Source organism: Cardiocondyla obscurior, linkage group LG09 (assembly GCF_019399895.1).
Source record: "Cardiocondyla obscurior isolate alpha-2009 linkage group LG09, Cobs3.1, whole genome shotgun sequence".
Lineage (NCBI taxonomy): Eukaryota > Metazoa > Arthropoda > Insecta > Hymenoptera > Formicidae > Cardiocondyla > Cardiocondyla obscurior.
In genome coordinates, this window is record NC_091872.1 from 2,874,803 (window position 1) to 2,887,379 (window position 12,577).

At 35.1% G+C, this 12,577-nt stretch overlaps 2 protein-coding genes and 1 long non-coding RNA gene across 6 annotated transcripts; 2 read left to right on the plus strand and 1 right to left on the minus strand.

The window, feature by feature from the left end:
• Positions 1–72: 72 nt before the first annotated feature.
• LOC139105356 (uncharacterized) lies at positions 73–909 on the plus strand. Its single transcript, XR_011546167.1, has 2 exons — positions 73–414; positions 507–909. It is a non-coding gene; the product is annotated as an uncharacterized lncRNA (long non-coding RNA).
• Positions 910–1,026: 117 nt separating this feature from the next.
• Rpn13 (regulatory particle non-ATPase 13) lies at positions 1,027–4,709 on the minus strand. 2 transcript variants are annotated; one of them, XM_070661395.1, is made up of 5 exons: positions 4,406–4,709; positions 4,108–4,224; positions 3,666–4,002; positions 3,464–3,609; positions 1,027–1,794 (listed from the first exon to the last, which is right to left on the minus strand). In XM_070661395.1, exons 1-5 carry the CDS (start codon positions 4,604–4,606, stop codon positions 1,396–1,398), a joined length of 1,200 nt encoding a protein of 399 aa, XP_070517496.1. In that variant the 5' UTR covers positions 4,607–4,709; the 3' UTR covers positions 1,027–1,395. The 2 variants fall into 2 exon arrangements, with proteins under 2 accessions (XP_070517496.1, XP_070517497.1); XM_070661396.1 differs by having other exon boundaries at positions 1,027–1,626; positions 4,406–4,708.
• A 318-nt stretch (positions 4,710–5,027) lies between these two features.
• Positions 5,028–12,495, plus strand: Sos (Son of sevenless). 3 transcript variants are annotated; one of them, XM_070661356.1, is made up of 21 exons: positions 5,028–5,631; positions 6,124–6,387; positions 6,469–6,552; positions 6,650–6,730; positions 6,936–7,085; positions 7,178–7,386; positions 7,548–7,731; positions 7,810–8,056; positions 8,130–8,369; positions 8,439–8,802; positions 8,878–9,067; positions 9,147–9,383; positions 9,486–9,641; positions 9,734–9,916; positions 9,998–10,115; positions 10,194–10,483; positions 10,562–10,796; positions 10,876–10,983; positions 11,053–11,177; positions 11,349–11,577; positions 11,649–12,495. In XM_070661356.1, exons 1-21 carry the CDS (start codon positions 5,524–5,526, stop codon positions 11,741–11,743), a joined length of 3,897 nt encoding a protein of 1,298 aa, XP_070517457.1. In that variant the 5' UTR covers positions 5,028–5,523; the 3' UTR covers positions 11,744–12,495. The 3 variants fall into 3 exon arrangements, with proteins under 3 accessions (XP_070517457.1, XP_070517456.1, XP_070517458.1); XM_070661355.1 differs by having other exon boundaries at positions 5,029–5,631; positions 10,876–11,177; XM_070661357.1 differs by lacking the exons at positions 5,028–5,631; positions 6,124–6,387 and having other exon boundaries at positions 6,654–6,730; positions 10,876–11,177.
• Positions 12,496–12,577: the final 82 nt, after the last annotated feature.

Genomic DNA, 12,577 nt, shown 5'->3' on the forward strand with positions numbered 1-12,577 from the left:
GGAATTTCGCCGTGGCGCATTCGGCGATCAGCGTTTCGCGAGGAAGTTTCTCCCCCCCTTCCCCACTACTTGTTCGATTCGCGTGGAGGCGCGCAGCCGCGCCGGACGCTCGCAGGGCCGACGCGTAGCGGGTATGGGTGCTCTGGCATCACGTCCACCCGTGTTTACAAACAAACGTCCGGCCGGGACGCCGCTGCTTCGATCGGTATGAACCACGTCGCCGCTATCGCGGTACCATCACCCATCGCGCACATCTCGCAACTGACAATCGCCAACTGCATCCGTTCGCTTTCGAAGACCTTTTTTTAAATCGCAACTTATGACTCGACGAGAAAAAAAGTATTTTACTGCCGTCGGTTACTAATGTAACTTTTCCTCCGATTCCGAAACGTTCTTTCACGGCGTTCTGACCCGGTAAGTGCGTCAGAATTAATTATCGACGTTAAAGTGTCGTTATATCGCGAAAAAGTATTTAAGAATCCAATCGTGACTTTTTGCGAACGCAGACGCACCTGAATGATGTCATAGTCGAACAGCCAATCGGATAGCACCGCGATCAACTGAACAAACACCTGACGACGAGACATCGACGGCGTCACCATGAGCAACCTTTAATGGCTCGACCTAACCTTCTTCCGAGAAAATCAATCTAAATGATCGCGCATAGTTACATCATAGCCATTAATAATAATTTAATAAAGCTTTGGTTCTTCCGTTTTTCTTTTTTTTTTTCTATCAATTTTAACTAAGAAGCTAGCTGATGCTACGTATCGATTAAAGTGGAGGTCCAATAAAACGTTTGTGCGTCGCAAATAAAATTTTCCGATTGGGTCTTTTCCGCCAGTCTTGCCTTTTTTACAATTTACATTTTATATCTAGTCGTATTCGTTAATAAAATATTATATCTTTTATGTCGTTATAATTTTTACAAAATAATAAATGAAAATTGAAACAATTATGTTCTAGTTAAATTACACAAAAAAAAAAATAAAATAAAATAAAAAAAAACATAACATGTCGAATATGTGCGGATCTATTAATATATTTTATTTCAGTATTTTCAGTTTAATAAATTCAATAAGCGCATACCGTATATAAAATATCTAATATATTAATTTTTGCATGTATATAATTTTGAAAAATCATAATAAAATATTTATTTCTTGAACTTAATAAACGTATTTGTTAATCTCTCATTGATATAGAAATGCAGATGATCGCTTAAAGAACCATACCCGAAATATTATCGAATTTATATGTACATCTAAATTATTTCGAAAAGAAGAATAGGTATATTTTTTTATTATGTACGTAGATTCATTATAACGTAATATGCACGGTTTCAGAATAGAAAAAGAAAACATCAGAAATAAGAGATGCGTACAAATTCTATCCTTAATCTAAAGCCATTCCTTCGTCATCATCGTCCTTCTTATCAGGACTACTGGCCGGTGGTGATTGCTTCTTATTCTTGTCGTCTTGTCCTTGCGGCACTTCCTGTCCCTGTCCGTTCTTCGCTTCGGATTCCAGAGCGCTGACGAACTCTTCGATGTTTCCAGTGGCCGCGGCATTGACGGCGTCCGGTCCCAAGCCGAATTGGCGGATGACAGGGCCCGCCTGGCCCGACTGCAAAGCAGACCAGAACATTGATAGCGCCTGGGAGAACTGGGGAGATGATAGCGTGGTAGACAGGTTGTCCCCAGGTGGTAAGTGCATGTTCATGGCACTCTCCAGACTCTCCGTTGTAGAGATCGCCGCTGGGATAGCGTTGGTCAGCTCTGTCGCTACGCCCCTCTGCCGGACAATAAGCTGCGCTGTAGCTGGACGAAAACAACAGATACACCCGGAGAAACTCCCCCAACTGCTCAGCAGAGCCAGAGTCTCCGACAGCCAGGAAAAATTCAGACAAAGGATAGTATTGAACAGTGAGAAAACCATGCCTCTGTCTTTTCGTTTTTTTAGTCTTGTTCTATCACAATATATCACAATATATTAGAACCTAACAACTAATTAGTTTAACGATCAAATCAACATCATCGCATTTTTAAAACAAACGCGATTGCGAGTACCTTTTTTTTTTTAATATCTCTTTTTATCAAAATATCTTTTATTTATATGATAACTTAATAGCAACTGTGTTAGCAAGTGTAATATCATAGTATTACAGAAAACATAGAATATCTTTTACAGTTTTTCCATAAAAAGTATTGCTATGTAAAATTACTTCACTTAGATTATTAAAATCCTACTAAGTTTTAGAAGCAGAGAAAAGCAAACACAGTATTGTAAAACATATTAACTAGGACTCGATCATATGACTTCTATAATTATATTAACATCTACAAACACATAAACTAACACATAGCTATCACATTAAAATTCCGAATCAATTTGAATACATTAAAATACAAAATCTGTTATTGCACCACACATTTCTTTAGCAATAAATTTGTTAATGTACAATGTAATAGTGTTTTTAGTGTTAATTATTTAGCATTGCAATGTATAATGCATTATACAATTATTGTTATTAATTATTCACAAATAATAAAGCTGGGAATTTGCTCACTCAGAAATAGAACCATTCTAAAACACTTATAAAGCACTAAATGAGCCTGAAAGTTACTCTGCAACTTCTGTTATCAAGAATCGTACTTTATATCACTGATAATGATAGCAGCTGTAAGAAATATACAATTAGTAATATATGACAGATAATCAGATCCATAAACCAGTTGTTCCTTGAATCTTCTGCATTATACTTCATTCAAATATTAAAAATCTTTAAAGATTCTGTTTGTAATTGCACATATGATTTTATCATTTACTTATTGCAATATAGTATAATTTTACGTATAAATTGTAAAAATATTCTTTCAATTTAGTAACCACAATCAATCATAGATTAAATCGACAATTTAATCTTATCACATGTTTAAAGAAAAAATGTTATCTGTATATAATCTTCAGCTTGATTTAATGTAATAAAATAATATCGCTATTATTAATTGGTATATGACATGCATATGTTTATAGCAATGCTAATTTTTAATAAATGCATTCTAATGTAACTTTTAATATATAATGTTAATCACTAATATAATATCTTTAAAAAGTTTCAAAACTATTGAAATTATTAATCGTTTTTATAACAAGAACAATTTAGAAAAAATCGATCTATTGATAATTATAAAAACATTATATATTTTTCTTTAATCAACTTTATGACAGAGGCATCTTCTACTCACAAAAATATTTGTTACCTGCCATGACTTTCTTATGTTGATTAAAAAAAATGTCTAATTTAATTATTGCAATAAAAAAATTAAAAAAAATACTACATTGCATTATATTTACATACCAAAATCAATTCATTAGAAAATTTAATTATTTTTCAATCAAATTTCAATCCAACTCAACGTTCAGATTAATTTAATAATAGATATAAAAAATATGATATTACCTGCACAGCTGGCTCTGTTCGAGGTGGCGTTGGAATTTCTGATAGAAAACTCTGCAAATCACTAAGTTGTATTCTATTGCTTGGAGCTGCTGCTGTTGTAGCTGGCGTGGACGGAGTTGTCGTTCTTGTTGAGGATTTATTATTACCTAGATAAATATATTATCAGGATATGCTGTTTAAAATAAATTTATGGTTTACTCACTTGAAGATTTAGAATCTGCATTAGGCCCAGGAGTCAAGGAATGAGGTGGTCTGGTTATGTTTGCAGTTGCTGGTGTAGATGAAGTTGTAGTGGAAGCCCTTGTACTTTGAACACCATGAGGTCTATTCATTGTACCTAATAAACTACCCAGACCACCAATTTGACCAACACCACCAAACAACTGTATAAGCTGTTGTTGAGACATATTGTTCAATAAATTCTGCAGATCCCCTTCAGCATTAGTACCACCACTTCTTTGAGATCCTGGAGTTGGTGGGTTATTAAGCACATCATTAATTTTTCTGCAGTGCTCTTCATCTTTATCAGTTTTAAGATCCTATAAAAAAAATTTAATAATATAAGTAAAGTAGATATAATCAATATATTTTAAATAACTGCCATAATTCTATAACTAGATGTCACAAATTTATGTTTAAAGTACCTGCAACCAGAAGAAAAATTTCTTATTCGATGATTTAAACCTTAGAAGGTACACTCTGCCAGTCTTACATTGAGGAACATGCTTAAATTCGCAATCGTCTGGGAAGATAATTAAGTCCTAAAAAATATGCAGAATTAGACATATACACACTGTATATTTAATAAAAATCAATGTACATTAATTATTGCAAAATACAATTAAGAGATAAAGTTTCTCGGACTGAAACGAAGAAACAGATATTTTTCTGTTCACGAAAATTTTTGTTAGAGGTTTATTAGAGTAAAAATAATTGTCGTACATCTTCCACAACTCCGGTAGTGCGGTCCTTCCAACAGAAATGCATTAGCGAGTCGTCAGACTGGTAGACGTAGAGTTGGCCCTTCCGAGTGTCCGGATAAACCATTTTGCCTTTTACAGTCATTTTGCCGGCCTTAAACTCTACGAGATTTTTCGAAGCGCCGCGCGAGGCGTTATTCCCAAAAAGTGCACCGCTTGACATGTTTATCGATAGCAAAATTTACCGTAAACGAAGCTCTCGAACAACCGTCTCTCCGCCACTTTACATACGACCGCTTACGAGACGCGCCGATGACATTGCACTTTAAGATGGCGGCGCAAAGCAGCCTGCCAATAACAGCGAAGAAATAAGTTTGACACGTATGAAACGACTCAAAAAATTAAATTTTGTAAAATTAATCATTATATTAATTCAGAAAGCTGTAAATTAGCTTTAAAATAGAAAAAAAAACTATAAAAACTAATAAAAAAACGCAGAAAGAAAGCGCATAATTTAAGCCGGTATTTATGAGTACCCACCTTAATGAGTAGTTTTCCTATTGGTGAATATAACGTTTATCGATAAATTGTTCTCAGGCGATTGTATCGCGGCCATCATAAAGGCTCGCTGACTGAGAGACTTGAGAGAGAGAGTGCGGCCTGTGCAGCTCGGCTCGGCTCTCCTTCGGTGGTTCTCAGTCTCAGCTCGGTTACTCGGTGATGTGAATATTTGCTGTGGTCACGCTACGGATCCCGGGGAGAATCACGGAGCACGAAGGGGCGTGTAAGATGCACGAGCGCCGGAGCTCTCGGACTCTCGTCTCGAGCTCGGCGACGCTGCCGGGAGCGAGGAGCGCATGGTACGAGAGAGCAGCGCGCGGATACGGCCGTGTCGCTTGTTAGCCGTCACTAGAAGCGACGGAAGCGTCCAGAAGGTGTACGAGCTGTGCCCAGTGCGCGAGCAACGGGGATGTTGTCCGCGACTTGAGGAGAATTACCCGAACGACGGACGGACACGGGGCGGGAGCAGGCGAGCGTCTCTCAGGACCGATTTCTCGCCATTTCATGCTGACGATGCCCTTTGAAAGTCCCACGAACTTTTCTTAGACAAGCGCGCGTGAGCCTCGAGCACTTGGTGAAATGTTTTCGTCGCCGGCGTCGGCGGCGGGCGAGCCGTCTGGCTACGACTTTCAGAAGGAAGAGAACGCCGCCAAGTGGAAAGGAGTGTTTGTCAACTCCCTGCGCAAGGTACATCCTCCGCGACCCTTTTTCTCTCCATCGGGCTTTTATCTTCCCTCCCCCCCCCTTTCCTCCCTCGCTCCGCGCCCGCCTCGTGCACTTCGCCTTCTTGTCCTTTGCCATCCCGTTCTATCCCCTCCACCGCACCCCCCGTCTCTCCACGGGATTTGTCCGCTCCAGCGCTCGATCATTTTTCGTCTCGATGATTTCACGTCGAGGCTGGATCGATCAACGACACCAACCGACGTCATCGCCGCCGTGCGCGGCCACCATATGATTCCTCAAATGCCCTCCTCCTCGTCAACATCGGCGATTGGTGGATTTTTTTATATCACATCCTCGCATTTATTTCTACTCCGCAATTGTCGGCTCCTTCGTCAACCGACCTGCCCCAAAGTGTCATATTTTTTTCAATTTTAATCGCGTATCCTCGGTTAATATAATTTTAACGCAATATACATTATAAGTTTACGTTAACACTCAAGGAGGTTCATTTTTTAGGTGCTAGAGCAAGTACATCCTAGTCTCGAAGCTCGGCAAGATGCCTTGGATTATGTGGAGAGTTTAATTTTAAGAATGCTAGGTATGCTTTGTGGCCATCCACCTCCGCAAACACCTCAAGATGTAGAAGAAAGAGTGAGACGGACGTTTCCCACGCCTATTGACCGATGGGCTCTTCGTGACGCAAGAGACGCTCTGGAAAAAGGCAAAAAGAAGTCGCCGTTAGTACTACCAGTTGACAAAATTCATCAGTTATTACAAAAAGTATGTTTTTTGATCGATTTTTGACGATTTCTATCTATAAAATTATATAATTACATGTTACAATTTTTTTTTTTTTTATAGGAAGTATTACAGCACAAAATTGACTCGCAAGTTAGTTTATTTGTAGTCGGCGTTCTGGAATATATTTCTGCTGATATTTTAAAGGTTAGTAGGATTCAGAAGTATTAAAATGCTTTTAGCCATCGCTCGTTTTCGTTTAAAAAGAATTGTCTAAAAATATTTAAGATTACTTTCTTTTCAGCTAGCTGGAAATTATGTGAAGAATATTCGTCACGTAGAAATTTCATGTGAAGACATAAGAGTCGCGATGTACGCGGACATGGTAGGACACCGTTTATAGATATATATATATATATATATATATATATATATATATATATATATATATATATAATTGTATTGTATTGCATGCTACTGTGCTGAATATTTTAATTAAAAATATTGATTTTATTTGTTTCTTCCTTTTTTATATTGAATGCTCGGAGATGTAAAAATATTTAAAATAATTATGTATAATTTATAAATAGGTACTGATGGACATGTTTTATCAAGACGATTGTACGGAAGGTCCACAAAGTAGCTTAGGTGCAGTTGTTTCACAGACTTATGAAGAGTCTGTTCGAGATCTCATTCATGATGAACGGCATTACATCCGTGACTTACATATGATTATCAAGGTATACATCATACGTGTCAATTGCTGGTTGTTGAGAATATTAAAAGTTATTTTTTGTAAAACAGATTTAAAAAAATTGATTTTTATTATTAGGTATTTCGTGAAGAAATTACGAAGTTAACACAGGATAAGAGCGAAATTGAGACGCTTTTCAGTAATATTACGGATATTTATGAAGTTACTATAACGTTGCTTGGAAGTTTAGAAGATGTAATGGAAATAACAGAGGAAAAACAAACACTTACAGTTGGTTCGTGTTTTGAAGAATTAGCGGAGGCAGCAGAATTTGATGTTTATATAAAGTACGTATTGCATTTCGTAATATATAGTGTCCCATAGTAAACGGATACTTTTTCGGAAGTAGGTAGAATTTTTTAAGGTAAGAAGTGTCTGCTTACTATGGAACACCTTGTGTATTAAATTCCTAAATCCATTGATTTATAATTAAACGATATTTTATTAGGTATGCGAAAGATGTTAATAGTCCAGCTAGTCGAGAAGTTTTAACAAATTTGTTGTCAAGACCGGAAGCTAGTACAGCTTTGCGGGCAGCAGGCCATGGTTTTAAGGAGGCTGTTAAATATTATTTACCAAAACTTTTATTGCAACCTATATGGCACTGTTTTCTGTATTTTGATTACATAAAGGTATTTTTTTGCTTCTATAATGCATAAATACAAAAATAATGTTGCAACAAGCTATATATATATTTTTTTTAATTTTAGATTTTATACAAGCGCACACCTAGTACAGAGGACGGTGAAACTTTGGAACAAGTTCAAGGCTTGTTAAGACCTTTACAAATGGAGTTAATGCAATCTGTAGCAAGTCTTCCAAAAAAATATACGGGCTTGCGAATGCAGAGCAGAGCAAGAAGACAGGCTGCATTAGAGAAAACTAGTGAACTACAAAAGACTGTGGATGGTTGGGATCAAAGAGATATCGGGCAGTGTTGCAATGAATTTATTAGAGGTACTAAAAAAATTATCTCGATATTCAAACTTTTTTTCAATTGCTGGTACTTATCGTTGTTAAATTTTTACAGAGGATACGTTAAAAAAAGTGGCTAGTAATGGACGAAGATTAACAGAAAGAAAAGCCTTATTATTCGATGGTTTATTAGTGCTATGTAAACCAACTGGAAGTAAAAGAGTTAGTGTTACTGTCGCTGCAGGTATTGTTGCAGTTGGAGTAGGTGGACATTCAACTCCTCAAGGTGAACTTCGACTGAAAGAAAGACTTTTTATCAGGAAAGTCGATATTATTGATAGAGAAGATACTGAAGGTAAATGCACATATAATTATAATTTTTTTATTACATTTGTCATTTTATTAATTAAAATATTTATTATAGAATTAAAAAATGCTTTTGAAATTGCACCAAGGGACCACCCTAATGTTATTCTTGTTGCCAAATCTGTCGAAGACAAGAATAATTGGATGGCGGATTTAGTAATGTTAAATACAAAAAGTATGTTAGAAAGAACTTTAGATAGTATTCTCTTGGACGAGGAAAGGAAGCATCCATTAAAGCTACCTCCATCGAACTTATATAAATTTGCTGAACAAGATAGTTCGGAAAATATTGTTTTGGAGGCCAGGGAAAATGGTGGTGTTCCTTTAATTAAAGGCGCAACTTTGATTAAACTAGTAGAAAGGTTAACTTATCACATATACGCTGATCCAGCTTTTGTAAGAACATTCCTTACTACATACAGGCAAGTAATGGTAGCTTATTGTATTATTTCTTTAATTCATGTGGGATATATTCTTATTATTAATTTATTTTATAGGAGTTTTTGCTCACCTCAAGAGTTATTGACGTTATTAATACAAAGATTCGATATACCAGATCCTTCATTAGTGTATGGTGAAGAAGAAAAGCCTTCTGTATGTAAAATAGCTAGAGAAGATTGGAAAAGATATAGGAAAGAATTTTGTCAGCCAGTGCAGTTTAGAGTTTTAAATGTTTTAAGACACTGGGTTAGTAATATTTTCCAGTTTTTGCTTACAAATTCTATTAAAACATTATTTAACAATTCTTTTACATAAATTTTTTTAGGTGGATCATCATTTTTATGATTTCGAACGTGATAGAAACCTTTTAGAAAGATTACAATTATTTTTGGACACAGTTAGTGGCAAATCTATGCGGAAATGGGTTGATTCGGTAATAAAAATTGTGCAGAGAAAATGTGAGCCATCGGAACAACGACCTATTCAACATAGTTTTGAACGACCTGCTCCACCGTATGAGTGGCATCTTAAAGTTCCTGAAGAAGAATATGGAATACTTACGGTATGACTTCTCTCGTGCTCGATTTATTGTATCTCTCAAATACTTCGATTTAAGATACAATATTAATTATTAAAATATATTAAAGTAATTTATTAATTACAGTTACATCCTATCGAATTAGCAAGGCAATTAACTTTGTTGGAGTTTGATTTATATAAAACAGTAAAGCCTTCCGAATTAGTCGGATCTGTATGGACAAAAAAAGATAAAGAAAAGACATCACCAAACTTGTTGAAGATGATTAAGCATACAACAAACGTAAGTTTTTTATTTGAAGTAATTATGTGTATGATAAAAATGTTATTTTACATTGTGTAAAATTAATTTTGCTTTTACTGCGGTTTTAATAGTTCACAAGATGGTTAGAAAAGACAATAGTAGAAGCTGAAAACTTCGACGAAAGATTAGCGATTATATCACGTGCAATCGAAATAATGATAGTGCTGCAAGATCTCAATAATTTTAACGGAGTTCTGGCCGTTATCAGTGCTATGGGGTCGGCTTCGGTTTTTAGATTAAAATTTACATTTCAAGTACGTGCAACTTATAATTTTTCAACTAAAATGAAAAAAATCTTATAATACAAACTATTTTTTAAATAATTATTTTTATAGCAATTACAAGCACGATTAGAAAAAGCATTGGAAGAAGCACGTGAGCTTAACAACGATCATTTTCGGAAGTATCAAGAAAAACTAAGATCTATTAATCCGCCTTGCGTACCATTTTTTGGCAAGTATTACAAAGTTATATTTTTTTTATTATCATAGAAGTAAAAAATTACATTAATTTTTATTTTTTATTTTTTAGGTATGTACTTGACTAACATTCTGCATATTGAAGAAGGAAACTCAGACTATTTACCGGGAAATCCGGAACTCATTAATTTTAGTAAACGTCGAAAAGTGGCAGAAATAACTGGTGAAATACAGCAGTATCAAAATCAGCCCTATTGTCTTATGGTGGAGCCTAGAATAAGACAATTTCTTGAAAATCTGTGCCCTTTCGATCCTAACATGAAAGATGCGGACATAGGCAATTATTTGTATAATAAAAGTTTAGAAATCGAACCAAGAGGATGCAGGCAACCTCCACGATTCGTAAGCATTACTTGATTATCGTGTGTTAAAACTATTGATTATATTTAATACATTACACATTTTTAATTTTTGTTATAGCCACGTAAATGGCCAGAGTTAAATTTGAAATCTCCCGGAATTAAAGCCAGAAGTGGAAGGCCAGCTCCATTACAAGTAGTAACATCCAGATTACAGGATCCTTCATCAGACGCCGCACATTCATTTTATTTAAAAAATGTACAGGAAGCACCAGAAACACCTTCGCAAATTTCACATTTAGTGGACCATAACCACGGTGGTTTTAACTCTCTTCTTCAGTCTACTCTTTTATTGAGTATGCATATTATTTATATTTAAATCACAGTAACAATAATTATAAAAATGTTATTTTTGTCGTTTTTTTTTTATCGTAGATATGCCGCCTCCAGCATCACCTAGTCCACCTAACAAGACGGTGATTTCGATTGATCCATTGAGTAGCAGTCCTCAATCTCCTGGACAGTTCTTTACTTCACAGCAAAGTAATCACTTCAACTTTAATAGCAGCACTATAAACATGATAAATGCTACACCGTATCTACCGTTGCCAGGTGGAAGCCCTAGTGCAATACCAACACCATCATCTCCCAATAATATACCTCTCAACGAACCTCCACCACCTCTGCCACCTAGACCTAAACGACGAGAAAATTCATGTAGCGAATCACCACAACAAGTAAGATTTTAAGATTTATCTAGTTTACAAATTTCAAATTGTATTGTGCTAATTTTTAAAGTTCTGCATTGCGTTAAAATAAAAATATCTGTGTTAAATTTCGTGAAAGATAAGATAATTATTGTAGGATTTTTTTCAAGAAAATAAGAAATTTTTATTGAATATATTTAGGCAAAACAAGATCCAAATGCACCAATTCTTCCTCCGAGAGATGATATTTCACCTCCGCCGATACCACCACGACTTCCAACGACGCTAAATCCAAGTAGTTCGGCATTACTAACGCGTCGAAATTCCACGCTAGAAAATACATGCTGTACTGTCGTTCATACACGACCAGCGAGACATATGTCTGTCAATAGTCCTAGCCCTACAAAACTTCCACCAACGCAGCCTAACGGTGAGATACCATTTTTTAAACATTTATATGTATTTACGTAACAAATATTAATTTGCGTACTATTGTTTCAGGTTCAGTGACGCCAAAGTTACCACCGAAACCTTTACCGGGACGTCCACCAACCACTACCATGTTTAATTTCAACGCTCCTCCCGGACCTAGTTAAGTATCTTCCTCCTCACTATTTTTTTACCTTGTTGAGAAAAAAACATCTTCAGTCACAGCTTAGTCCATTCGGTAAGTTAAATAAAGTTGAAATTTTTCTTGTACAAATTATAAAAAAATATTAACAAATTGATGGACTCCGAAAAAAAAAAACATTTATTACGATAAATTATTAAATATGGGAAATATTACATAATAATTTTACAATTCTGTTGATGAATTTTAAAATCTGTTGACTAAAATAGCAGATGTTTTTCAAATCTTATTTTATATAATCTTACTGAATAGACTATACTGCTCAAGTGTCAGTTACCTGAATGGCTTCCTTTTTTTTCAATCTCCATCTCCTTCAAACACAACTGTGATATAGTTTCCATATAAAATATGTTAATGTAATTAGACATTTAGATTTTAAAGTAATAGATATAAAAAAGTTATGTGTATTGAAATGAATAGATATACATATACATATATATGTATATATTCATTACATGTATGTATTTATATACATATACATACATTGCAATTTTGTATCTATACATATATGTATTGAATCAATATTAAGAAAAGTGTAAATGGAAAATATATATATGTATATGTGTGTATGTGTATAAGGAGGGAGAGAAAGAGAGAGGGAGAAAAAGAAATTACATGTATATTATTATAAATATATACATACTTATAGATTGTAATAATTTCTAGGAAAAAAAATATGGCATTATGTAAAATAAAAAAGTATATTGTGTAACAGTACATTGGTAATTTTCACCTTGTCTGCGGATTTTTTGTTTTTTTTCAGTGCATCTGATAATAATTCGAGACTCGAATGTTGAAA

Coding starts and splice junctions, on each gene's coding strand:
- Rpn13 (XM_070661395.1), bottom strand. CDS start 4,606: ATGTCAAGCGGTGCACTTTTTGGGAATAACGCCTCGCGCGGCGCTTCG. Junction 4,225..4,405: donor CTACCGGAGTTGTGGAAGAT/GTACGACAATTA, acceptor CATATTTTTTAG/GACTTAATTATCTTCCCAGA. Junction 4,003..4,107: donor AATTTTTCTTCTGGTTGCAG/GTACTTTAAACA, acceptor TTTTTTTTATAG/GATCTTAAAACTGATAAAGA.
- Sos (XM_070661355.1), top strand. CDS start 5,524: ATGTTTTCGTCGCCGGCGTCGGCGGCGGGCGAGCCGTCTGGCTACGAC. Junction 7,732..7,809: donor TGTATTTTGATTACATAAAG/GTATTTTTTTGC, acceptor TTTTAATTTTAG/ATTTTATACAAGCGCACACC. Junction 10,116..10,193: donor GCCTTGCGTACCATTTTTTG/GCAAGTATTACA, acceptor TTTATTTTTTAG/GTATGTACTTGACTAACATT.